Raw genomic sequence first — 27,834 nt, 5'->3', positions numbered from 1 at the left:
GTTAACGAAATTTGCTTCAATTCTTCTCGTATCGATATAAATAATATTTTGACCTATATTATTAAATAAATATTAATGGAAACAAAATTAAGTAATAAAATACAGTGGCAATTTGAAATTTCGCATCATGAAAACTTGCTGAGCTTCAGTCTTCTGTAAAACACACGATTGCAATTGACCCTCAAATGGCACCATGGAGACCTGTCTGCTTTTGACGTCCATGTTGGAAAGAGATACTTTTACACAGTCAAGTGTGGTTACAATTAGCGTTGGAGTATTGTTTTGTCGATCGGGGGTTGGCATTCCATCTTGTAGAAAAAGATTTAGTTTCATTTACTATTTTTCACTGAAGCTCCCTCGGGAAAACTCAGCGTTCTTTGAGAATACATCAAGACTGCGTTTAATGTCGGTGGAAAAAAAACCCACAAAAAACCCAGAAAAGCATATTTACAACTTTTTAATAGATGGAATTTTGCATCGGGGATTAATAACAATAATTATTAATTGCCGGTTTTACTTATACACTGTATACTCAGTACTTACACGAGCTCTGTGAAAAAGAAATCAAAGGCATCTCGGGTGGGATTCGAACCCACGTCCTTGCAATTCTAGAGCAGAATCTATCCAACTCGAGTTTGCCAGGTAGCTAGAGGCAGTTCGAATCCTATGTGAATACTATAGCGTTATGATGAAACATTCTGCAACTTTGTACAATATTTCAGTTTCAGTGAAACTTTGTTTTTTGGACAATATGCATTCAATTAATTTTCTGCTGAATTACTCCATGGCCCCAATTTCGCAAAGCATGCTTAAAGGCACTGGACACGTTTTCTCACCTGGGCCCAATTTCATAGCGCTGCTAAGCACACAAATTTGCTAAGCATGAAATTTCTTTCTTGATAAAAACAGGATAACCAACCAAATTTCCACTTGTTGCATATTGCTTGTTACTGGTATTTAGCTGTTGTTTGCTTATACTGAAAATCACTTGGAAATTTGGTTGGTAAACCTGTTTTTATCGAAGAAAGAAATTTCATGCTAAGCATTTTTTTGTGCTTAGCAGCTCTATGAAATTGGGCCCTGGTGTATCCAAACATTGCGCATCAAATAACACATCTGTGAAAATTTGGACTCGACTGGTTATCGCAGTTGCAAGAAAATAGTGAAAGAAAAATTACCCTTGCTGCACAGCTTTGTGTGCTTTCAGACGCAAAAAAAATGTTTTATACTATCAACAGCTCTCAATTGCTCGTTACATGTAATTCTTTTGAGTAATTACCAATAGTGACCAGTGCCTTTTAAATGTAAAAAGCTTACTTCTGTAATGACCCCGGAATAAACTATGTATGTATGTATAATTCAACCTGAAATGCGAGTTTTGGAAATTCACATTTCGTGGTGTCTTTTTGTGAATGCTGCGGCGGGCCAGAAATGTGGTAAACCTGTGGTTTTTGGAACCGTTTTTTTTTTTAGACATCGCCGAAAATCCGGAGCGAATAATAACCACGCATGAAGAATAATCCCAATAACAAGAATACACAATCTGAGAAGCGCAACTGTATATGTTTTATTATTCACATAGTATGCCTTTGAGACTTTGAAATGAAAAACAAAACGCCCTTAATTTTTCAAAGAAAATGATCTTATCAAGAAACCACAATATTTTTGAGTTGGGCTGTTTTTCCATTGAAGGGCCGACCTTCTTAAAATCCAACGTCTGCTGAATACAACCACACATGAGGAATAATCCCACAATAAAGAAAACTCAATCCGAGAAGAGTTACTGAAAGTTTCATTAACCGTCCACATCCATGCTTTAGAAACTTTGAAATGGAAAAAACATCATCTATTTTCCCAGAAATTATCTTATTATTATAAAAAACCAACATTTCTGAGTTTGGGCTGTTCTGACATGGAATGGCCAATAAGACTATAAGCTTTCTTCAAATCCAAAGCCCTTATTGGATTAAAAACTCTTGGTGACGCACACCCAACTAATCCTCGACAAACCTACACATTGATTTACGTCTCACCAGTTAATCTACCAAAAAAAATCAACTCAAAAACCAACAGTTCAGACACGATAGGGGATTATTGTGATTAACTACATACAACAGTCGTTGTGGTAATATTTATGGCCAAATGCCTCCTCTCAGCTCATGAACTCCCGCAAGGACAGGTAGGTCGAAGGTCAAAGTGAGAGACAACAATCGAAATGGGAAAAATGCAAGGTGTTTGGCAGTGATGACGAGACTTAGGCTATTGTTTTCAATGCATTGTAAAACAGTCTTTGTACGCACCGCTATTAATTAACAGCGCCCTCTTGTGACCATTTCATGCTACAAACCAATACCAACCATTGCAGACCATCCATTGGTCCTTGGTGTGACTAGAAGAGCGCTAAGACTTTATAAACACACAATCGGGTACCTCCTATTAATTTATACCCCTCCTTTTTAAAGTTTAACTTTTTGGGGGGCAATATCTAGCTCCCATCGGTTTTGATACACGCTTTCGTACTGCACAGTGGGCCCCACCAGGACCCTATTTTGTAGGTCCTCAGTATGAATGTGTTCACCCACCCACACACATATTGTGCCCAGTCACATGTATTTTGAAAGGTCAATTGTATTTGCCGCCAATTTACAGCCGTGCTACTGCTAGTTTTTAGGAGTGGCTCATAATAATGCAAACACAGATCCAGCTTTACAATATTTTCGAATAGGAATGCTTACTGTTTGTATACCTGTAATAATGAAACTGATTTATGCATTGTGACTTAGTTTTGTTTTGTCATACTACAGTTTCATGTAATCAGTGTTCCCGGTATTGGTCATGAACCTCCATAAAATCCCTGGCATTTAATAAAGGCCTCAGCGTGGGACTCCTGCGACAAACATGGAGGTGTAGCCTGCTGTTCAGAAAAAAAACCCAGTAACTTGTGAAAGAATTTAATGCACTGGTGGCCCCGCATCCGGTATCCCCATCAAACCTGCACCAACCCGCATCAGGCCACTTGATGTTGAGGTAATGTGGTACACACCCACCACAAACTTCCACTCTAGGATTCTGGTCAAGCTTTCCCGCCTTCGAGCATGCATTATAATTATAATAAACCACACATCTTGCACGGCCAGCAGAGTTCTGCTGAAGACCAATGAGAGCATACTGATCGAAACGTCGAGTTAATATTACACCACTGCAGGAGGATCAGTGCACTTATCCTCCTTCAGTGGTGTCCTCCTTTAGAAAGACGTTATCCTAAAGAAAGATTTCGTATTCAAGAAAGAAAAAAATACAGAGGAGTGATTTTTGTCGATGTCTCATCTATTGTTAGTCATGTTGGATCACAACTTCATAATGTTCATGATTTTTGATTTTTTTTTTTTAGCCGTGCTCTATTGGTTTGAATCCGTTGAGTTGTCCGAACGGTCGAGTTGCCCCAACCGTTGAGTTGTCTCAACAGTCGAGTTGTCAGAACGGTTTAGTTGTACGATGGACGAGTTGTCTGAACACCGTTTAGAAGACCTACCAGTTTTGAAAAAATATACATACCTCCAACATTATCTCGTCATACTTCGCGAGGGCTTGCCTGAAATTGTTACGTCTTGCTGATGACGCAACGCAACATGCACCCGGCCTTCACCTTAGTGCGTGGGTAACCCCGGGTGTCACCGTGTAGGCCTAGTACCGTGGGCTGATTCTACCAGTGATTTACCACCGGGGCTTGCAGCTTGAAGGGGACAGTGGCTGTGGTGGTGTTGAAACAACTTGCGCTCGTAAATTAACACTTTATTGGGATCCTGCTACCGATCTGTCAGTAATGGCAGTGGTTGTTGGTGTGGGGAATGTGATTAGTTGCGATGGTGTGGTTGTTGACAGTTTTTATAGGGGGCTGGATGTGGTTGAGATCTCTGGATAGGATGGGATGGGAGGGGGAATTTGGGATGGGATGGGTCACAAGGGGTGGTAGGGCAAAGAATTGGAACGGTATAGCAGGGGACGTAGAAAGTGGAGAACAAGGAATCGGAGGGTGCTTGGGAATTGGGATTGGAGGCTGGGCACATGCAGTGGGGTTGGGTAAACTAGAAATCGGGGTACGAGAGGGTAGGCTACTTTGGATGGGGGTACGGGGGGAACTCAGGCTCGGAGGAGGGGTACAGTGCGAGGGACTTGGGAGAAGAGTACTTTGGAGGAACACAGATTCAGAGAGTGATGGGTATGCCTATTCTTAGGGGAACTATAGTAATCGGATGGGTACGGGGGAAGTTGTAGGGGTACACAGGGCTGTGGAGAATCTGTGTATTCAGTGCGGGGGGACTTGTGATAAGAAGGGTAGGCCTACAGTGGAGAATAATGACTTAAGTGCTTGGAAATTGGGACGTTGTGGTTGGGGAACTTATAAATGAATCAGAAAAAATAGTTTGGCACAGGGGGTCACACAGGGAAGGGTTACAGTGGGAAATATTGGGACAATCGGAGGGAGAGGGTGGTAATTAGGTTTGATGGGGCAGTGGGGGAACTTGGGATAGGAGGGGCACAGTGCGGGTGGGGAACTTGAGATCTGAGGGATTTGTATAGATATTATGGGAGGGGACACTTGGGACTGGAGGGGAACAATATTTGTGGTCTATCACCTGAGGTTCTGTCTAGTTCAGTTCTTATAGGCCTGGGAAAACGCATCCCGCCACTTCATTCACGGTGCTTGCACACAAAGATTAGCAAACGTAAGGGCTAGGGCGAAAGCGTGTATGAGTTCGCAAACACTATTGACAAACAATAGAGAAGGATAGAACTGTCACACAGTTCAAAGAAAACAAATCCTCAGAAAACAAGTCCTCAATACTACTAACATGATATCCCCTCATCATGGGGAACCCCTAACCTATCCACCAAGCAGACACAAATAATGTCATTGTTAACCACCCCTTCCCCGGCGTTCTCCGTTGATTGAGATTATAGTTGAGCCCTTTTCACACGACGCAAACAAAATCATTCCTCGAGAAATGTTCTCAGTGTTTGTAAAAAGTGTTACAAAATGAGCTTTATTCGAAAGGGCTAGACAAAGGGACAATGTAATAACACATGAACCTATACGAGTTTTTGGAGGCACTATAGTTTCGGTTGAGAACTCAAAATGAAAGTACTGAAAAATATGTTTGTTGTTTGTTTGTGTTTTGGGTTTTAAGGGGGAGGTCCTCGAGAAGACCCCTTGTATAAACTGAACACAAACTACAGTGTGTATTCCGCATAGTCTTCTTGCCAACAATGTTTCTCTTTTCAAACTATTAAGCCCCCCCCCCATATAATACTCGTTGCACCAGCTCGCCCATCCCCTTTTTACAATAGTAATGGCAGGAAATTACAACAATGATTTAATAATGGCCGTGGAACCATAATATATGTGACAAAAGAAAAACATTAAGCTAAAATCATGCTAAAATCCTGTCCTTGCACGTAGGCCTACTTTTAGCTCTGTTGCTTCTGTTGTTAGTAAACATACGGTCTTTTGTATGAGCATGTTCTTGCACAAAGCGAACCATTAAAGTTGGAAATAGCCCACTGACCGCAGCACGTGCAAAAATAATCAAACTTTCGGTGGTGTAATTTTATTGCATGATCTGTCAATATACTGTGGATAATGAGGGGTCATTGGTCTCTTAATTGCTCCCTCAGCTTTTATTAACAGCCATAACTCTCCAAGAATAGTACGGAAAACTGCCTAAACTTCTTTATATATACAACAAAATCACTGCGTTTAGTGGGGGCCAACGTTACGGGCGAACAGCTTTGCTGACGCCGTGCTCTGCCACTGCCGCGCCGGCCGGCGTTACAACACCGTGGATGGTAAATAATGCGTTTCGCGTTCGAGATCCAGAAATGTTTAAATGAGCCTATACTTTTGTTAATCGTCAAAGACCAGTATTCTCACCTCTCAACTTAAAGGAACACGTTGCCTTGGATCGGTCGAGTTGGTCTTTGAAAAGCGTTCTGTATCGTTTTTTATAAAATCGGTATGGTTAGAAAGATGTTGTAAAAGTGGAATACAATGATCCACACAAACATGCCTCGAAATTGCGTGGTTTTCGTTTTGCCTCATCGACAAACACGGTCGGCCATTTATGGGAGTCAAACATTTGACTCCCATAAATGGCCGACCGTTTTAGTTCGCGACGTAAAATGAAAACCGTGCAATTTTGAGTGATACTTGTGTGGATCATTATACTCTACTTTTAACACATCTTTCTAACCATATGCATTTCATAACAAACTGTTTCAAACGCTTTTTATAGACCAACTCGTCCGATCCAAGGCAACGTGTTCCTTTAAGCATAACACTACCTTCGAAAGTTGGTCTTAGTTAGTATTCGAAGTTGCATGAGAATAATAGCAGAAAACCAGCCCTTGCACCCGGACTAAAATGCTGCATTTTCACATGACGTAATTTCTGAGATAACTTAAAGGAACACGTTGCCTTGGATCGGTCGAGTTGGTCTTTGAAAAGCGTTTGTAACCGTTTTTTATAAAATGCATATGGGTAGAAAGATGTTGTAAAAGTAGAATACAATGATCCACACAAACATGCCTCGAAATTGCGTGGTTTTCCTTTTACCTCGTCGACTAACACGTCGGCCATTTATGGGGGTCAAAATTTTGACCCCCATAAATGGCCGACCATGTAAGTTCGCACAGTAGAAGGAAAACCACGCAATTTCGAGGCAAACTTGTGTGGATCATTGTATTCTACTTTTAAAACATCTTTCCAACCATATGCATTTTATAAAAAACGGTTACAAACACTTTTGTTTTGACCAACTCGTCCGATCCAAGGCAACGTGTTCCTTTAAGACGGCTCTTGACAGTCTGTCATTCATCCTATCGACATGTTGAAAGACATGAATTTAAAAACTTTCTTTTAAAGAGCTGGGAAAACAGTCTCAAAAAGGACTCATATTTGCTCACTTTACTGGGGCCCCGTAAAATACCCAACCCGTGACGGCACACTGAGCCACCCGAGCCATTGAGCCACCGTGCAGGCCTACGGAGTGCCTCCGTGCATGGCACACCGGTGTCATTCACCAGTCCCACCCTCCCCACATACCTGGTCCAACCACCGGTTGCGTGTGCTCATCCGATTACAAAGTCGTCAGCAAGTGCCGTGATTTCTCCTCCATAAACAGACCAGTATTAATTTGCGACTACTGGCGTACACAACCATGCAGAGGGGATCGTCTAGTCTCCCTGTTGTATAAACGGAGTTGGTTTCTTTATGGCGTGTATAATTTACTATACGGATTAGTTGGCTTTGTTCTTAATAGGTTAATCGCTCCCTCTTTGCTCGGTAGTCATATCTTAAGCTCCTTGGTCCCCCCTATGATCTCATTTTGCCTTCTTTATACAATTACAAGGGACAATGCTGCTGTAGTACGCAAATCAAATCCCACAACTTAGCCCGGCGCGACGGGCGTCAGCCAGATTTTGTACAAGAAAATTAGGGTTTCTTTTCGCTTGTTCTTCAGGTTGCATAACTCGGCATCATTCAGCATTATAAGAATGGCATTCTGCTACCGATATTGTTAGAGCTTTGATTGACGGCACCGCGTAACTAGTAGGACACCCGTTGTGGTTTTTGTTCTGGTTTTGTTTATCTAATGTACAAAAACATGGCTTACTTTAATGCTAAAGAAAAGGTTGGTTTTATTGTGTGTTCGTCATTACCGGCTTACATAGAATAATGAATCCCGGTGGAATGGTATGCGACTGTTTCATTAACCGTCATCTCTCTATGCAATCTTGCCCGACAGAAATAACATGATGCTCATGACTGCCCGTAGTTCTACTCCCTCGACCATCGACAATCTACTTGGTGATACGCAAACAACCATAAACTGTAAACTTGCGTGTATTAACCATGTGTATACAATCTCCTTCGAAGAGTGTTGGCTCTGAGAAGAATCGATTTGGTCTCGACGTTTTGAACAGTATACGAGTCACGTAAACAAGCTGGTGAGAGAGCCTTTTCCACTACTGCCTTCTACCTATATAGCACGGTTACTTTCCCCAAACGGGTCTCAAGACTCACCTGTTCTCACTAGCTGGTTGTCACTGTTACTTTGGTGTTTCTTTTCTCCTTTTCGCCTTACATTCATTGGTAATTTGGCGCTATATAAATCCAGTTTTATATTATTAAACTGTTGCTACACGTTTGACGATGGCGTTTTCTTTGGTTTAGTCTATACCATGTCCAATATGGGGGAAGAGTCCCCTCCTCAAATGTTCCCATTTATACATTAACACACTATCTGACATTCCGGGCACACAGTTAAGACACAATGAGGGGCGGGGGGGGGGAAACGGAATGTTCAAGTTATGTAACAGATTTCATATTCATCTCCTATATGAAGACCGGTAACAAGACAGAAAGGAAAAACAATGGTCTAAAGACTTGATAAATCCACAAGGAAAGTTGTGGGACAAAGGACAGAACAGAAGATGTCTCCGCAGGGATGTAACAAATATGTGTTTGTAGGTTCGAATCCCTGCTTGTATAACTAGTGCTTGCGTCACAGGGGGGACAGCAAGTTTACCATCATGCGTGTTTTCCTTTTGAGGCAGCATCGAAAGCTAGTTGAAGAGAAGTGCAAAAAATGGCCTGACGTTTCGACCATAGCAGAGTCTTTCTCAAGTTCATACTTTTGAAATGACTAAAAGACAAATTCACTTTCTAAAGGTAAAACTCAGCTGTTCTCCCGACCTGGCGCCCCAGAAGTCTTTTCATTTCTGCCGACACGTTCCCAACGGGGCACAAGGTGATACCAGTTTCAGACATCATGCAGAGCAGGGGAACGATTTATTGGGAACGACCAGAGTGACAATATTTTATGAAGCCGGGTATCTGGCATGTAGCCTTGTTGACTACGTCACGATCTGGCATTGACGGTCAAAACACACCAATATCGAGAGGTATTTTATAGTCAAAGTAGCCGTGTCAATTCAAGCTCAAGAGACTACCTCTAAAGGGCTTTTCACACGAGGGCAATTTAGCAAGGGTCGCTTGCTAAATTGTAGCATTGTACTGTCCATTTTACAACCTTGCTAAAATTAAGCAAGGGACCCCAGTTAAATTGCTCACGTGTGAATAGCACTTAAATCATTCGATTGTCCCGTGCAGATCCCCTTAAAAACAATGGGAAATTGTACACTCGGGATTGTGTTTTGAGAAAGATGGTCCTTGTGACAGAGCCATCGTAGATTGTTCACTTGGTATCATGATATTAACAGTTCAAAACATGTTTCAATATGGATGCGATAATATTACTTGCTATTCCTTTGAGCGTCGGAAAATTGTGTCTTTAAAATCTCGTTTTAAGCATACGTGAAGTTACAAATTGTTCACGTCAGGAACGTACGTGCGCTCAGACGTCATACGTGAGCATGCAATAAGCCGAAGTGGTGACGTCACCCAGAAACAACATGTCTTTTTGACGTTCACTTTCACACTATTTGCTTGCGTAACGTGAAGCTAAACCTCGCTAATACAAACTAAGACGTGTACATTCCGTAACGAAAAACTTCAAAACTACAAAACAGAACACGAATTGAAACAATGAGTCAATGGGTCGGACAAGATGTACATTACGTTGACATACGAGGCATCTTTATTTCCACAGTGTGGCACTCTGTGTGTCTTTCTATTGCTTACTACATCATGCGGTATTTTTCTTTCAACCATGATAGATCGGTTCTCGGTTTCATAGCCTCAACATTATTTAATACCTTAATCCGTAAATATTAATATTACAACATATAATTTAATTAAAATATTCAATATTATTGTCGCTTTTCCCTTTAAAAGGTATTAACGTATTCTAAAACCAAAAAGGCCTTGTAACATTTCTTTATACAATTGACTACTATTAATTTCTTATGAGCTCTTTGGCTGTAGTAAAAGACCATGTGACGCGGCGGCCATTTTGTGTTGATTTCGAGGTACCCTTTGGTTGATAGCAAACGGGTTGACTTCCCTCGTGGCTTGGCGGGCAAAATGCACCATCACAAAATGGCCGTCGCATGGCTGGGTCTCAATATTATTAACGTTTAATTAACATATAAACTAATTGAAGGAAATCTAAATTACGTGCTAAAATCTATTTCATAAGAACTTGTATCTACTTTTTTTAATTATTATACTATAGTTTCGTTCTATAGGTTGCGAACCCTTCATACCATCGTAGATGAAAGTTAGGTCTAATATTATTATAGAAATAGCCTTCCGTTCTATAGGTATAAGTCGTATTCCGAACTTCCCTTTTTACCTTATTTACCCTCATTCAACAGTCGTTGACATTTACTGACTGATGGTGACCGTCAGTGATGACGTAGCATAAACGCCTTCACCTCATATTTTCGACAGAGGTCGCCCTAGGCCAAAACACGTGGTATCGCACCAACTGTCGACTTAAGCCTTTACATTAACTTCTATTCTACAATAATTGAGAGTGGAAGAACAGTATATATATTATATAAAAATGTACAGGTGGCTTCTAAAAAATAATAACAATAATAACAGTATTGTTTACTTCGTATGGAAATGGACAGTACGTATTAACTACCTAGTGCTCTGCTTGTTATTAATTTTAACTACTTTTATTTACGTGCACATTTTAGTCGAGATAATTATTACTTTTTCTAGGTGTACCGGGTTTCAGTTTACTTTAAGAGTGGTTGGGAAATAACTGGTACTCATGCTCAGTGCTTTGTTGTCAAAATATCAAAATATTGCAGTGTACCTTTACTTAGAATGATAGTTTTTGAATATACAAATATCAATGGTTCCCCTTTACATGGAAAAGGGGAACTTGTTGGTTCAAACAGCACAATATTATGGTAGCCAGTGTTGTTATATTTTGGGTATATTTTGGGTCACACACTTTTGTTTGTATCGTTCATTGACAAATATTTTCATTCTTTCTTCCTTTTTAGTGCAGCTTTCATGATTGAAGATAGCCACGCTGCCAGACACACCGGTACGAACCCCTTCTCTTTGCGATAAGTGTGTGCTGGGGTCTTTACGTATGTTGATATTTTTTATAACAACACACGGGGCTTACAGCTTTACGTCCCTTTCGAAGGACGAAGCAATAGCTAAGTGTTTTGCTAAGGACACAGGTGTCTCAATCGGGACTCGAACCAACACTCTGCTGATCAAAAAAAGCAGAGCTTGAGTTCGGGGCTCTTAAAAACATCCACAGTAGTACCGAAGTAAATAAACTAACGTCATCTGATTGTTTTGCTTTGTACATGACGTCATAATGACGTTTTCATTGTGCCAAATGGACATTCAAGGAAAGAAAGCTGTGTACCCAATCAATAAATATAATTATTTCCAGGAGTAAAATCCATACAATTTGAATTGAAGATTATTTGAATTTTAGTGTAGAAAATAAAGTGTATTTACAAAAAAAAGAAATTCTTGTAATATTTGATAATGGAGTTTTGTTGATGACATTATGTTTTGTGGAACGACTGTTCACTTTGTTGTTAACCGTTTATATGGAAGACAACACTCTTTAACGTGTTTTCCCTGTGTACTTTGACTATAATTGTACAAATTACAAGGTCGAAAACATAAACACTCTTCGTTTAAAAGGGAAGGGTGTAATGAAAAACTATGTTCGGAAGACAATATTTTTGTAAAGGCAGTTATGGTACATTGTTTGAAAGTTATCATCGACAATTTTTTTTTCTCGTTTTTTTGTGGTGCCAAATTAATTATATGTATAAAAAAATGAAATGTACAAAATAATTTCTCCACAAGAGGAATTCAGAACAATTATTTGGCAGCAACATAATAGCAAAGGAAAAAGAAAAAAATCAATTAATTTCTACATCTACTTAAAACGACCTCGTGGGCCTATTCTAAAAAATATAATAAATTAATTAACGCTATTTTCGATAGCTTAATTAAAATGCTACATTTAAAAACTGGACGGATTGTTTTTAAGGTTGCTGAACACAATATGCATTAAGTTAAATCAAATTTTAAGTCAATACATTTGGGTTGAGCTTCAAAATATCATTTTTACACATTAATCTTAAAAAGTATTTAAATTTTTACTATTTAAACAGTACGAATAATAGTAGTAAAAAAAGAAAAAAAGAATAACCAGATAGATTCTATACCCTTGATATTATGTGTACATCTATTACTGAATATATATTATTATTATTAATAGCCTACTATCTGTAACATCTACTTCCCTCTATCTAAGGCACTATATCCAGATACGTGTGATGGGCCTAATTACATAAAGTTGTTTCGCATAAAAAAAAATAGACTGAGCACGGGAAAGTTGTTTTGCCAAGCAAACAATGGTTTTCCTGCCAAACTTACATGTGATGTACTCTTGGATATGACCGGTAATCTGAACAGTTTCTGCTTAGCAAATTAAGTTTGTAAAGCGATAATTTTGGCGTAATAACTATAATGGAATCAGCCAAAATGCAAAATTTCATAAAGCTGTTTACCAGAAAATACTGCTAAAAAATTTCTCTGCGAAGCAAACATCAAGTGGGCACCAGTCACAACACTTCAAACTTCATGTAATTTTGGCTGGTTAACATGTTTATGTAAGCAACACTTATCTCTGCTTAGCAAGTTTTTACGCTTACACGCCTTATGAAATCGTGTCCAGGTCCCAACTGTGATAACCACGATCATTATTCGTTTATTAAGGAACACATGAAGCCTTGCTCCTACTCCTGCTATGTTTGATGTTGAAGTGTTATTTCAAAGAAACGATTGTCTTATAAGAACAAAAAATACTGTCTTAATGAATTATTTATTTTGCATTAATAGAATTAACATAATAATTAACATGTACATAACAATGAACAGACTAAACATTGTATGGCTCGGATTATTGTAAGTACACTGCGGGTGGATGGAAATATAAATTCAAAATTGAAAAGAGACATTATTAAAAAATAAAGCAAGACATCATTCTCGAAGGAAAGATACACTCTATAATCTTGTCACATTAATAGCTTCTCTTCCTTTGTGCTAAGCAAGGTTTTTGTGCTTACGGGATTTATGAAACAGTTCTTGTATAAATAGATGAGTGACGCCACAATGCAAATCCACTGTGTTGTCAAATCTTCTTGATGTTTTATATACACTTTTTCTTTTGTGCTGAAGTCTTCACACCCATGTTGCTTGCCGAAAGGCAGCTTTATAAAACTGGGTCCGACTTCGGAAAGTTATTTTCATGTGGAGGATTTTTTTTCTGAACACATGTTTTTGTTTTCTTCAAAGATCCAATTAAACTTGCATAATTTGCATATGTAAATACAAAGTACTGTAGTCTGAAATGTTTCACAGTGTTAGCACACTACACATGTACCATTTACACTCTACGAGAAAGACCCCTTTCACAGTCAATATAGTCAAGTTACTGCACAGTAGTTTTCTGTCCTCAATATTTCTTTTTGCATAGTTTCAGATTCAAAAAACAAAAATGCAGCGAATGTTCAAAAAGGAACAGAAAATGCACTTTTAGAATAGTATATACCAATATGATTAAATGCGCCATGAATATCTTAATTTGAACGAATACATAATTAATCTGAATAAATGAATATGCATTAACTGTCTAACCATTGCTGTGGGTTATGAAAGACGATTTCCCAGTAAGTTGACAGAATTTCTGATAGCTTTTTACAACTTAATGGCAAGGATTTTTGTTTTACCTGCACAACTAGTAGTACTGTATTATCAAATGCCGGTATAGGTGCCATGATGTTTATTGTAAGAAGCTATCATGAATATTTCTGGAATAAAATGTAACCAATGAGCACAACTGTTTATACAAAACAGACTATTCGGCTCATGAATATTTATGAACCGAGCGGCAATTGCCATGAGCACAACTGTTTAAACACAGAACAGGCTTTTGAGCTCATGGATATTACCTTTGAACAAAAAATTCACCAATGAGCTGAACTGTTTTTTACTAAGAAAAGGCTTCTTGGCTCCTGCATATTAATGAAACTGGATGCAATGTAAATGAATATTCATCTATTTATGAACGGCGTTTTGAATGTATTAATCACACTTTCATTCTTCTCCATAAGGCACTTTAATATTCATTATTCAGACGACCTTTATGAATAGTCATGGTTTTGTGTGTCTCCCCCCCCCCAAAAAAAAACAAAAAACAAAATAATAATAATAATAGTAATAATAATAATAGCTAAAATAAATTATTTGGTTAAAAAAATCCATAATTTTCAACACCTCGTGATTAAACCTAAATCTTTCAGGTATCTCCTAAGCACATGATATTCAAATTTTGCCAGGAACGATTGCATTAACCCTAACCCTAACCCTAAACCCAGAACCAAAAACATAGAGTCGCTTCTAAGCACAAAATAGTCCTGAACAACTATTGTCTGCTAAGTAGAATTGAGCAGGATATTAGTCACAAATCGTACGACATATCAGTTTGACTGGTAACCTTATTTTGGTAAGCATACATTTGTTGTGCTAAGCTACTTTTTGAGCTGATGCGGGTCCATGAAAGCATAGAGCTAGGACTAGCTCTATGATGAAAGTGGGACTTGCGAGACTCATTTCACAAACATGGTGAGCAGGAAAATAAAAAATATAAAACCTTACACAGCCCGAATTGCGACCGGTTCATGGCTGTTACTTTCCTCGGAAACAAACTCGGAAAGCGATATTTTTGTTTTTCTTGCTGAACAATTTGAAGAAGTTGTGAAGTGGTTCCTAATTGTCTGTCTTCCATCCACGGTTCTGGTGTTCCCGTGAGATAAATGACTTGCGAAAAATTTCCCCAAATCCCGCGTTTACAAGTTTGAACTTCCTCCAGTAGTTCGCATAGAAACAGTTCCTGTATGATGTTTTCCACAAAGAGCAAATAGACGAGTGTAAGCACTTTGAGCAAGTTGACCAATCAGCAACCAGTGACGTAGATGAATGTAAGCACTTTGAGCAAGTTGACCAATAGGCAACCAGTGACATCACGCGAACATTTCCAACGGACATTTACGGGAGGATAAAACCTGAGTGTCGAGACACGAAAAGGTACGCAAGACAAACCAAGAAGAGAGACCGAGTAAGTAAACACTAAGCAGCCGTGGTCAAGCATGTTTTTTTCCCAACAGCAAAGGATACAGAAAGAATTTCAGATCACGTGGATATTAATTAGTAGACTCTCCCCAAGTCTCTCCGCTCTTTATTAGAAAATAAGAAGACAAAAAAGTGTTACATCCGCTCACAGACTTGCTGGGCAGTTTGCGCCGCTGGGAACTGGGCTTGGTAGATGTTGGACGTGCTGACGGGCAGTGCAGCCTGTTGTTGAAGGGCCGGCTGGCCTGTCTGGGGCACTTGGTACTGGAAGGTGGCATTGGTGGGTGACGTGGGAACGTAGGCTGCCGGACTGGTCGCGTACGTGTACTGGTCGATGTTGGCTGCGTTTTGGTGTTGGTGGTACGCCGCGTAGGCGCTCGAGTAGTCCACGTAGCCGCCCTGTCCAGTTTGCTGGTGTTGGTAGGTAGGTCCTGCTGCTGCCGGTACGTAGTAATGATGGGGGTAGACGTACTGAGCAATTAACCTGTAGCGGGAGATATCAAAGAAAGGAAAGCATGTTGAGTACATAATCAAACTATCAGCATATTCAAGACACAATTAGCATATTCATGACACAGTGTGCGTTTTAGTACAGAGTCACATAATTAGCATATTATTCATCACACACTTATAGCATATTCATGTCATAGTTTGCGTTTAGGGACACTATCTGTACAATACATGCACTACTGTTCTAAGAAGAGTTGCTAACCCTCAGCTCTAAATGCTGTCTCGCAAAATGTACTTAAAACCCTACTCCAAGTTGCTCTCGTATAGTATAGAAAATTTGGTTTTCACTCCGCACTCTCTAACCGTTATTCGGCGCGGTTATCCGTGTCGATGCACATACAAATTTCCGTACTAAAACTCTGATAAACATTTATTGAGAAGTTTTAAATCAATCAATCAAATTGATTTTTTTTTTTTTTCGTTCTCTCTTTTTTTTTCGGCACGAGCCCACCCGGCGAGTTTTTATTACTTCGCGTCATGCCTCCTATTGTCACGCCGTGCTAGGGGAGCGCAATCGCTCATCAAGCCTGACCGATCCGCACGGTAAAAAAGACGAGAGAAAACAAAAAGGAGCCGAACTTGAACTTGTAAAAAAAAAATAAGTGGAAACCTGAATGACTGCAATTTTGAAAGACATGACGTCAACATGTACAAGGTTAACGATGCGTTGGTCGACGGCCCTCACAGGCAAAGATTATTTTCTCTACAAAACCTGCTGGCGAAATCGTTCAAACTCGATTTCTTTTATTTATTTATTATTATTTTTTTTTAGGTGGTGGGTGGGGAGGGAAACAAGTTTAGCAGACCCTAAACGTCGTTGCCGCTTCAGGATCCCCAGGCTAACCGCTGATTTCACCAATGACTTAGAACAAGTAATGCTGTCTAGTTACCGAATCACAAATCTTGATCACAAATTCATATAATAACAGACGGCCACACCACTTGGAGTTGTGTGCAATTATCCTAGCAGTAAACCATACAATTTTATGTTAGCCACGATTTGTTTCGCTAAGCAAATAAGGTAATAAGCAACTAGTTCTTCTCAATGCTTTCCTGAAACAACAGCCCCCAAGAGTCGTGTTCATACATTCACCTTGGCACTGTAATCGCTCTGAATACAGAACAACCAACTGCTACATGTGAAGTGTCACATGACGCGTCACTACGTCATGACGTAGTAAAAACGTTGTTTTCGAAGATGAAAACACAACCAACGAAACGTTTCTCTAGGATAGAATAAGTGCAGCAGTTTGGTGTTACAATACATTAAATACCGCCACTTCATCAATATCACAGTGATTTGTGATGATAACATAATAATATATACAAAATTGCATAATTTGAAAACGAACAAACATTGTGTGTAAGTGTCACTCCAAAATTTAGGGCCGACAAAAGATTTTTTTTTTTTTTCACCAAAAAAAGAGATCTGTCGTGAACTTTGCCTTCGAAAAGCAAAGCTGTCAATTTGGACACACACAAACAAATAAACCCAGCGATATTTAAACGATATTCACATTTAAACAATATTTAAACGGTGTTTATTGTATATACATACTTGCCAAATAAATGGTGTCAGGCCGACACCTCCCCGCTCGGCCAAGAGTTGGAGCACAACTAGTTTATGATCTTAAATTTGTCATAGTTTAAACCAACATGGTATATCAAACATAAATCCCCTTTTCAATACACATTCCTTTAAAAACAGCTAGTGGCAATGAACACAACGACATTTTAAAGCCCTTAAGTTCCCCGCCTCTCGTCTGACGTTCCCCTATAGATCCTGGCAACAATGAAACGCTGCGGGCGTCCAGACAGTCTAATAAATCTTGTGTTGAGAGTATTATCACCCCACAGGCGTGTACAAAAAAGGAAGAGTCCTTCAAACTTTCAAATCACTGTGTATACTATGATATTTTTTCCTTTCCACATTGTTGTCAAATGTTAATTTTGTTAGGTGCCGATTTAATATCACAGCGGGATAATTTCAAAAATCTAATTGCGGATATTTTTGTCCTTTGTGGTGTGGTGTCCAAAGGTATCGGCCGGAGAGAATGGTCTAGCAACCTTCTACAGTGTACACTGAAACGTCATTATGGGCATACTAGGTTGATGACGTGGGGGTCAGAGGGTTATCTATTAAACAATATTTAGCTCTTTTATTTAGTTGGTCATTGATGGATTTTTTTTGTGAAAAAAAACAAACCGATGGTAATAAGACACTTATATTTGGCTATGTGTAGGTACTTGGAACTATTTAGGGAAAACCAAAAATTTGGCGGAATACCGACTTTTTACAATAGTTTCATGTCTTCTTCTTTAAAATGTTCTTCTTTTTTGGAGGGGGGGGGGTACACACAGTTCACGAAGGGTACAGTTACTCGGGGAAGCGAAGCAATGCTTTTAAGGGACATACAATTGTTAAGCTATTATTATCCACTTTTGCTTGTGTGTTCTTCTCTTAGCTGTCACCGGGTCGGGTGTGAAACAGAGTGCACGAAATCTAAGGAGAAAATACCCCACTTTAGGCAATAAATAACCAAGTGTTTGATTGCTCAACAATAGCAAAAATGTGATCTATAATAGCAGGCCCCTATCGTACGATGATGTGGTTTTGCTGACACAATCGAAGAATAATTTGTTGATGGATTTTATTTTTTAATGTACAAGGGCAAGAGTTGAAGTTTGTGTCAGATTGGGGTGGTTTTACTGTGGCGTGCGTTGGTAAAATGTAAATGAACTCTAGGGATAATTGGCGGATAGTATAGATAACAAAATTTAGAAGACATCGAATCCGTGAAGCTATACAGCTAATTTTAACCAAGTATGCTCCTTATAATACTGCATGTAGAACTGGTTGACCTATTGAGTGTTTGTTTTTAATAAGGAAAATTTAATGATCCACTCAAAAAATAAATACCTCAAAATAGTGCGGCCCTCAAAACTAACACGGTCCGCTATTTTGAAGAACAACATTTCTTTGACTCCACAAAATGGCGGATTTAGTTCACTTAAGCACCGTGCTTCTTTTATACTTTTGCAAACGCTAACATATCCCCAGGTTCTAGATAATCTTGCACATTCGGATGTAATATGCACCCACTTAATCAAAACCTACACCGCACTGTGAACGAACTTTAAAACCGTTACACGATAGGCAGAGTGTTACAAAACCCATACAGTGAAAAGAAATGTGCTAGCACATTTTAATAATGATAACAACACCTCACTCAAAATCAAACTTAAAAACCTTTATAGTGGGCAGTACGAAACTCCCACCAGTGTAAAGAAATGTGTGAGCACATTTTAATAATGATAACAAAACACCACTCAAAATCAAGCCTAAGCTGCGTTAAAAACCACATGGTTCTGGAGAAGATAAAAGGGAGAATCGTGACACTGTGAAGACCCTTGGGGATCAACCCGAAAAGGGTTCAATACAAATCATTTATATTATATGGTTGTTAGGTCCGTAGACATACAAACCGGCAGCGAGAGTACATCAATACCCCCGCGGGAGAATCAGCCCGATTACGGCTGGGGGAGAGGGGGTTGATGTGTGGGCGCTTGGACTAGGGATGAATGCAGTTCACTTTGAACTCTCACGGGTCAGAGTTGACCCGTATCTGTGTCCCGTTAGTCCTGACCCGTTTTTGAGTCAGAATGACCCTGTACTTGTGTCTTAAAATGACCCACACAAACATGGGTTAAACTGACGCAGAGTGTACCGCAGTGAACCAAAATGACCCGGAGCTGAATCATGACCCCACAGGAACTGCTTACGTGTCAAGACTGACCTGAATGTTCAAGATTGTACGCAATCGTTGGAGCAATTTTCCTGCGAATTAATAACAATGTTGAAATGCACGTCATTTGGGCACAGGTTTCCTATGACACCAATTCCCCTTTTTCGGTGGTTAGTTCAATTCAGTTCCTTCGTAAAAATGGCGGGCTTTGCCCATACGGGCTCTGCCACGTCACACCACGTACTAAGCCCGTTACAAAATTGGTGGCAGCGTTGGGATTCAAAACCCACGCCATCGAAAATCCTAAGCCAGTTACATTATCAATGCCAAACTATCCCTATAAATGTTCAGTTGAGTGTGGTTTTTGGGCATGGCATTTTCTTCTAATATGTGCCATGGGAGACATGGTCTTTGTTAAACAGGTTATATAGACAAACATTAAATTGCAAAGAGCATGAGCGAAATACGACGAGCAGGGGAATGAACGTGTGGAGTTTCGAATGTTGGAAACCTCGCATGGGACTGGGCAAGGCATCAAGCCATTAACCTTAATGTGCAAACTCGTTGGTGGATGTTTAATAGTTTGCGTGACAACATGTCATAAACATGATTGTATTTCTCATGGTAGGTCTAAATGTTTAAATTATGACAATGCCCATAGGCTTGCCCCGATGGAAGGGAAATATGCGTGTGTTTAATACCTGAGCCCAATTTCATGCAGCTGCTGACGCATGAAGTATTTCGGTATCCCACCCGAGTAACATGCCTGTGATATTTTTTTCACAGGATTCGGGAATGAGTATCAGTGCTAGCACTCATCGGTGTATGGGTAAAACCAGGAAAATAATAATAATAATAATAATAATGATAATTCTTTATCCCCGATGCAAATTCAACATCTATTAGTTTCAATAAAGTATTGCTTAACAATTTTTCACTAAACAGAAATGAGCACTACCAGTCAAAAATTGTACTTTAAGACATGGTAGTTTGGCTGTTAACCTCATTCCGGTAAGCACGATCTTGTTGTGCTCAGCTACTTTTTATGCATTAAACAGCTCTATGAAATTGGGCCCTGTCGTCATGTATTTCAAAACGGACAACCTATCACAGAGGGGGCTTTTCTGATGTGTCTTATTATGACCAGTGAAGTATCTTTCATGTTATTATGACCAGTGAAGTATCTTTCATGTTATTATGACCAGTGAAGTATCTTTCATGTTATTATGACCAGTGAAGTATCTTTCATGTTATTATGACCAGTGAAGTATCTTTCATGTTATTATGACCAGTGAAGTATCTTTCATGTTATTATGACCAGTGAAGTATCTTTCATGTTATTATGACCAGTGAAGTATCTTTCATGTTATTATGACCAGTGAAGTATCTTTCATGTTATTATGACCAGTGATGATCTTGCATGAATGTGTGAATATACGTCAAGATACTTCACTGGTCGTAATAAGAAACATCACATTTTAGTGTATTAATATCCATAACAGTTTAAGAACTTTATAAATATAACAGCTGGAGACGTTGAGATGTGCCATTTTCCTCATATCAAAAGTAAACATCAAACAGTACAAGCTTCATCAAATAATATATATAGACTTGTGTTCTTCCATTGAGCTGTGCACAAGTCGTGCCTGCATGGAAGTCCAACCGCTCTGGAGGCTGTTTTGTAAACATGGTAAGTCACATACACGGGCTATTATATTCACTTTGTGCATAAGGGCATTCTGATGTATGTAAAAAAAAGGTCAACTCAAATGAGAAGGTATTGGCAAATAAAAAATGAATTTTTTTCCAAGTAACTTTTCCTCTATAATAAACACAGTAGACACGTTTGGTAATTGCCAAAGACCAGTTTTCTCATTTGGTGTTACCAACATTATATGTATGCATAACATAACAAACTCGCAGTTGCACGAAAATAATGTCAAGGAAAAAACAGCCTTGTACAAATGTGTGTGCTTTCAGATGCATAAAAGGCTTCAGCTGAAGTATTATGTTACTTGGGTGAGAATACATCCCCTCACAAATTTATTTATACTATCAACAGCTCCACGATGCTCGTTGTGTTACCAGGTAAGTGTTTATGCTATCAATTATTTTGAGTAATTACCGATTGGGTTCAGTGCTTTTAACAACAGTACTACTTTTATGACGATACATGTTGTTTTTAAAAATAGACTATTGACGATGGAAACTATTATTAGTGACGTGGCAATTTGTTTTACAAGAACTGAAGGACGGTTGTAGACCAACTTTGCCATAAAAAAGTAGACCTTTTGAGAAGACTTATTATCAATAAGTCTAGACTTCTAAAAAGATCTGTGACCTTTGCAAAAAATAGCTGAGTGTTGAGAACTGACTTGAACGTGGGAAAGAAAAGAGCGAATATATGACAAACACAAACACTGATAACAAAAACTGTGTCTAAATGCTAGAGAGCATTTGTATACACACGCCGGGATGAGGTGTGCATAGGGTCTAGCCTCTAATTGCGACACAAAGAGACTAGGAAATATTATTAGAGCGGATTCAGGTTGCTATGGAGTTATGGTTAGATTCATGTTTTTGTCTCCTTCTTTTGGGGTTTTATTCGTGACTTGGTTAAAAGCATTTGGGTGAAGGCAGCGAAAAGCCTTCCAGACTGACAGTCTTATCAGGTTATAAATAAGCAGTTTTGAGATATGGTGGACACAACCCTTTGACACTATTATTAGGTTTGGGATGAGTTGTATGTATACAACCAAACCAAACAGTGCACTCAAATAGGCATCATGGAGTGGCTTCCCATAATAACAAAATTATGTGCAAATGGGCAAATTGGGTTGCACGGCGTTCTCCCTGAACGGTATGGTCAATGCCATGTTAAAACATTATGAAGACCGTATACCAGTCTAAATTTCCACCAAGTGGACCCGGCTGGCTAGTGGCATAGTGCAGTGTTGAAAAGCATCCCTATTTAATTTCAAATATTAGACACTGTAAACGAACAGGTGGACTAAATTTATAACAATCACGACAAGGGGTTATAGGGGAAATTTCACTGCCCCGACCTCTAACCTCTGTGGACCCCCGGCTGGAACCCCGGACAGCTGCGTAGTTCCCTACTCAATTGGGTGGGTTTTGTTGCCCCCCCGCCTCATATAAAACTAAGGCCGGCTTCTTTTCTAAAAACCACTTCGGGTACAGAACTTTATCACGGTGTGGCCATCTTGATTTCACTCCATTCCAACTTCCAAACTGAGGCTGGACGAAATAATAGTCTGGTGCCATGTTGGCGCAATGAATGTTAGCATTTATTACTGTTATAGAAACAGGGATTATCACCAAGATGGTGACAGCGTAATAAAGGTCTATTCAAGTTAAGCCGGTTTCATACTTCATACGAACGCGAATCGAATTATTAGTTGCGAATTATTTTGAGGCGTCAACTTTCGTATTGCATTCAAATTTGCAGGAAGTATGAACCAGGCTTTAAACTTCTAAACTTGATACTCTGATTTCGATACCAGACAGACGCCAACAAAATACATCAAAATAGTACAGGCCACAAGCAGGTGCTTTTTGAAAAAGAAAGTGGGCGGGAAGCACCTTGTTGAAAACGTTTATAAAATCATGGTATCAATTTCATTCCGACAAAACGAGAGTTTCTAAGGGACCTAGTTCAACAATGATCTCTTTTGCTCGAATGTGTTGACGTTATAACCATGACACGACATGGGGTGCCCTATATTATTTGCTTGCAGTGTTCACACTAACAAAACACCAACCCCCCAAATCCTGTACTCTTTGGCTTCATGGTGTACATGTTCCCACTTGTGTAATAAGGAGTCTTTTAATCCTTCAATGCACCCGTAATGGACCAATTGACACAATTCATACAGGGCTAAAAAGCAAACTTTTCAGATTTCGGCTGCGATAAAACTTTTTTATTATTTTCCACCAGACAGACTTTACAAAAAGAAGGCAAAAGGGGAAAGGAGTCACGCCACGTTTAACGCGAAAACAACCCGTTAAAAGCCAATAGTTAACACCGACAGAGAATAATCATTAATAAACAATCGTAGTACAAATTGTCCAATTTGAACTTGGGGGGACTAAACACATACACACCAAGCACGTTCTTCCCTTTTGTCGGTTCAAGTCAAAATGAAATTCTTTGTGAAAGCTGTAAATTATTTTTCACGCTCTGCTTCTTATAACAACTGCTTCAAACACTTTCAGCATCAGTGTCGAGACCTACTTTTTGTATACCTAAAATTGGCGGTGCACAGCTAACTTTACTGTTAAGTGCTCCACTGCCCCAATAATTAATATTTCTAAGCAACCTATAACTGTGGAACTGGTTTTCTAAATGTTGCCTTATTGCCTTCTTGTTAAACCCATCACACTGCATGTCAATGGGTGGAGCTACGAAAATGGAACAGCTTTTTGGTGTAAAGCGAAACTAGGACTGTTCCCGCGTACTGTTCATCGGCAAAAGGACAAGATGCTTTCTGAATTTTAAATTTAGAGTTAAAGAGTTCAAAATTGTGAGGGAATAACCCCACAAATTGCAAAAGGACTTTCTTGTGAAATATATCACAAACAGTAAGTTTTGGTTGGTGTTTGCTTTCAGTAAAACCAATGATTGTTATTGTATTGCAGAATGATGATTCTCAGCGATTTTGGCAAAGTTTTAAAGTAAAAAAAATAAAATAATAATATTTCCAAAGGACTTTATTATGGAATATAACACAAACAGTTTTGGTTGGTGTTTGCTTTCGGTAAAGATACCCTTTCTACTATTTGCAGAATGTACGACTCTATACGGTCGCGTCCCTATGTAGTCACTTCAAATATCACTCAGTTTGCTACAAAGTGGACTGAAAATACCTCTTGTGCATTCCTGTCAGATTCCTCAATAAAAAGGCAAGAACAGAAAGAGAGAGATAAAAAAGGAGAAGGAAAGTGTTTAAAAATATTGAAGGACGTGTCGGTCTCCAATCGAGGGGATAAAGAACTGGGCCACCCGAGACACTCAAAGTACACAATACACAACCAGGGATGGACCAGGGACCCAAGGTGTTTGTCAGAAAAGATACATTGTAGATACTTTTTAAAGGTTGTTCTATAATCTTCTCGCATGTAATAATGATGTGTTTTTGTTTATTTCCCTCGACACGAACTAAGTGAGCACATTTTCATGACAACTTTGAACAAAGGGCCTTACTCCTCTAACTGATGCCCACTTCTGACAAACAGAACAGTAGCTTTGGTGGAAAGAATCAGTTTTGACAGGGAGGTATTTTGGGGATTTCTTGAGGTGTTGGTACAAAAAAACTGACAAACACATCGAACAAAAATAGTTGATGGCCATTTTGTCAAAAGGGGTTACCTGGTTTGGGAATACAATGCCTCTCAATCGGGTGATTCTCCCCCAAAGGGGGCATAAGCATTTCCTGGTTGAGGGAATCACATTTCTCTGTTCCTATAAAATAAACGCAATGGCTAGAATAGCATAATCCCAACTAATCAAATCCTTATGATTCTGTTGGTTTGCATTAGGGGGAAATCATTGACACACAAACTATACATTCTCACAATGTTGTATATACCACCAACAGCTCTCGTTTTTTCATTACCAAGTATGTTTTATGCTAAAAATTATTTTGAGTAATAACCAATGGTGTAGTGTCCTTAATGGATGACAACTTTGCGTTGGGAAACTTCAAATTTGGACGCAAAATTTATGACATGGGGCAGTGAGAGGAAAAACTCCCCCCCCCCCTCCCCCGTTATCGCCTCTCATATCATAAAAAAATTACAGGGCCGTGTCTATATAGCAGACAACAAAAAGTCAGAGAAAGTTCCAGTCCCACTTTTTTCCCATTCAAACCAAACGTCAATCGAAATTCATTATTATCATAATAATGTGCAGTCGTGCATAAACAGGTCATGTTGGCCTACGTGCGAAAATTAACACCTGAAAAATTAAAGAAGAAAAAAACAACACTAAAATGATATCATTTTGTTGATTTTATAAACTACATAATACCATACCACTTAGGCTATACGTCATCCCCAATAAAATGTACGAATTGAAAGAATGTTTTGGTTAGTGACCCTATAAGTTTTTTTCAACGAATTGCTGATATTGAGAAGTTGAAGGAAAAATTACAAAGAAAGAAAACCGCATGTTAAGTTTTCAGGAAAACAGGCCGCTGAGAATAGAGCAAGGAAATAACTCTCACGTTAGTTTTAAGGTGATACGTGCTTTCCTGCACGCCCCTCTACCGAGTACTGTAGTCAGGCCTGATACTTCACGTAGGCAACGAAGGCGATTGCCTCCATGCCCCCTGGTCATAGGCCTTTTTGAGATATGGCGGACACAATGCTACAACACTATAAGGTTTGGGTAAATTTGTGTGTATACACCCAAACCGTACACTCCTATCACGTCCTCCATACCTTACAAAGGCTTATTGCCTTGGTGCCCTTGAAATGCTGCAGTAGATATTTACAATGTCCTCATATAGGGTGCCCTTTAACGAGGAGAATATGCACTGGTGCCCTCGCCCTTTCACGCAGCATACATGCCCGCTAAATTGTTGCAGTACCCGCTACTATACTGAAATAGGATTCGAACTGCTTCTAAAGCCACCGGACAAGGTGCTCCAGTGGTAAGACATTGGGTAGAATGGCAAATAGGTTCGATACCTGTTGATTAGTATTCACAGGACTCGGGAAAGTACTGATTAGTAGTGCTTTAGATACATCAATGTACTTATAACAAAATTGGGTTAACTGACGTATAAGGGTCAATTCAATTCAATTCAATTCAATTTATTTATTTCATCACAGATAACAAGTAAAAAGTGAAACAAAAATTCCCTGTGTACACTCACAAACTTGTGCTAAAAAAAAAACCTAAAGTTGTACAGCGAATTGTAGGTAGAGCTTTTTAAAATCACAATTTATTCCACCACCTTTAAATAAATGTTATTCAATCACTTTGCTTTAACTTTCACAAAGAAAGGAAACAAAGCATGATTACACACACTCATATTGCTTATCAACAACATCCTTGACTATTTTAAATCATCACAAGCCTAAAAAAAGGGAGAGTTAAATAATTTGTTATCCCCCCCCCCACCCCGAAAAAAGGATAAAATTGCCAGATTTGGGACTCGCGCGGCGGCAGAGCGGAATAATAATGATATCTTACGTTCTAAAATTTAGTTCCAGTTCTGAACAATACACCACCCTTATTCTATTGTAATAAAAGTGAACAAAATTCCACCCAGCCCACTTTTCCCCCTCATTTAAGCGGGAACTGTCAACGAATTCCGCAAATCAACACATTAATCTTGTCTGGGAGAGATTTTAATGGCACTAAGTACGATGCCAAAAACCCACTATGTCAAATAGTGTCAACTGGTACAAATATTCCTGTATTGAAAAAGGGTGACACTAATTCGTTCACACATTGTGAATAACACATGGGCGTGGTTTTAGAGTGGGTGAGTGAGTGAAGGGGTGTATCGGTGAGGGGGGGGGGGGGGGGGGTCAATTTCGTGCCATGTCATGCCATTTACCCAATGTGTAAGGGGTTCAACTTGAGGTCTGTAATTCACTGGGTTTTTAGTCTGTAATCCATTTCTCTCTTTTTTGGCAGACTTTATTGTGTGGTGTGTGGAAGTATTTCCCATGAAGTGTGTACAAGAAAGGGCTATGGCGTGAATGAAATAGCAATCAGGTTAAAAGTGATAAACAAGTCCACACACCTGTCATTTTTTAATGTGTAGCAATCATTTACCCTATTATAACAAATTAAAAAATAAAATAAAAATATATAAAAAAATCCTCTCACCTGCTTTAGCTTTTACAAATCGAGAATCTTGAAACCCATACACAAACATAAGTCAAAGCCTCCATGTTCTATAAACTGGGAGTGTGACTGATTTCCTCCCAAGTGAAATTGGTTTCTTAAAGATACGCAAATCCAAAGTTGTCTAGTTGACAAAATTTTGTTTTTCACCAAAACGTATGTCTAGCCTAACTATTCCATTGACGAAGGCGCCATTTTGAAAAAACAACGACTCACATGCTGTTCCAAGGGATCTAGACCCCACCTTTAAATTTGTCATTTAAACCTGTCAGGACTTCACCATCTATGTGTATCTTGTAAGTTTATACTTCACCATCACCATTTACTTCACCATCTTTGTTGTAGATCTTGAAAGATCTTACCTCAGTTCTCTGTACCACCATACATGAGAATTATAACCACACCCAAAAGTGCAATGACTACGGGTATACTTGTACGTGCATTCTGAGACATTTACATCACCAAGAGCCCGGACCCAGAGCCCAACCATCCCCCACTAATCCAGGACACCCGTTAAGCCTCCTGTAAACGTCGGACCCCTCTTC

At 39.2% G+C, this 27,834-nt stretch overlaps 1 protein-coding gene across 2 annotated transcripts in view; it reads right to left on the bottom strand.

Moving 5' to 3' along the window:
- Nucleotides 1–9,632: 9,632 nt before the first annotated feature.
- The window catches only part of LOC139949683 (RNA-binding protein 24-A-like), an 86,239-nt gene continuing 68,037 nt past the window's right edge, over nt 9,633–27,834 (bottom strand). For both annotated transcript variants that reach the window (XM_071948156.1, XM_071948157.1), the window contains exon 4: nt 9,633–15,635. In XM_071948156.1, the coding sequence (XP_071804257.1) occupies nt 15,287–15,635 (349 nt within the window). In that variant the 3' untranslated portion in view covers nt 9,633–15,286. The remainder of the gene's footprint in view (nt 15,636–27,834) is intronic.

Source organism: Asterias amurensis, chromosome 17 (assembly GCF_032118995.1).
Source record: "Asterias amurensis chromosome 17, ASM3211899v1".
Lineage (NCBI taxonomy): Eukaryota > Metazoa > Echinodermata > Asteroidea > Forcipulatida > Asteriidae > Asterias > Asterias amurensis.
This window is presented reverse-complemented; position numbering and strand designations above follow the sequence as displayed.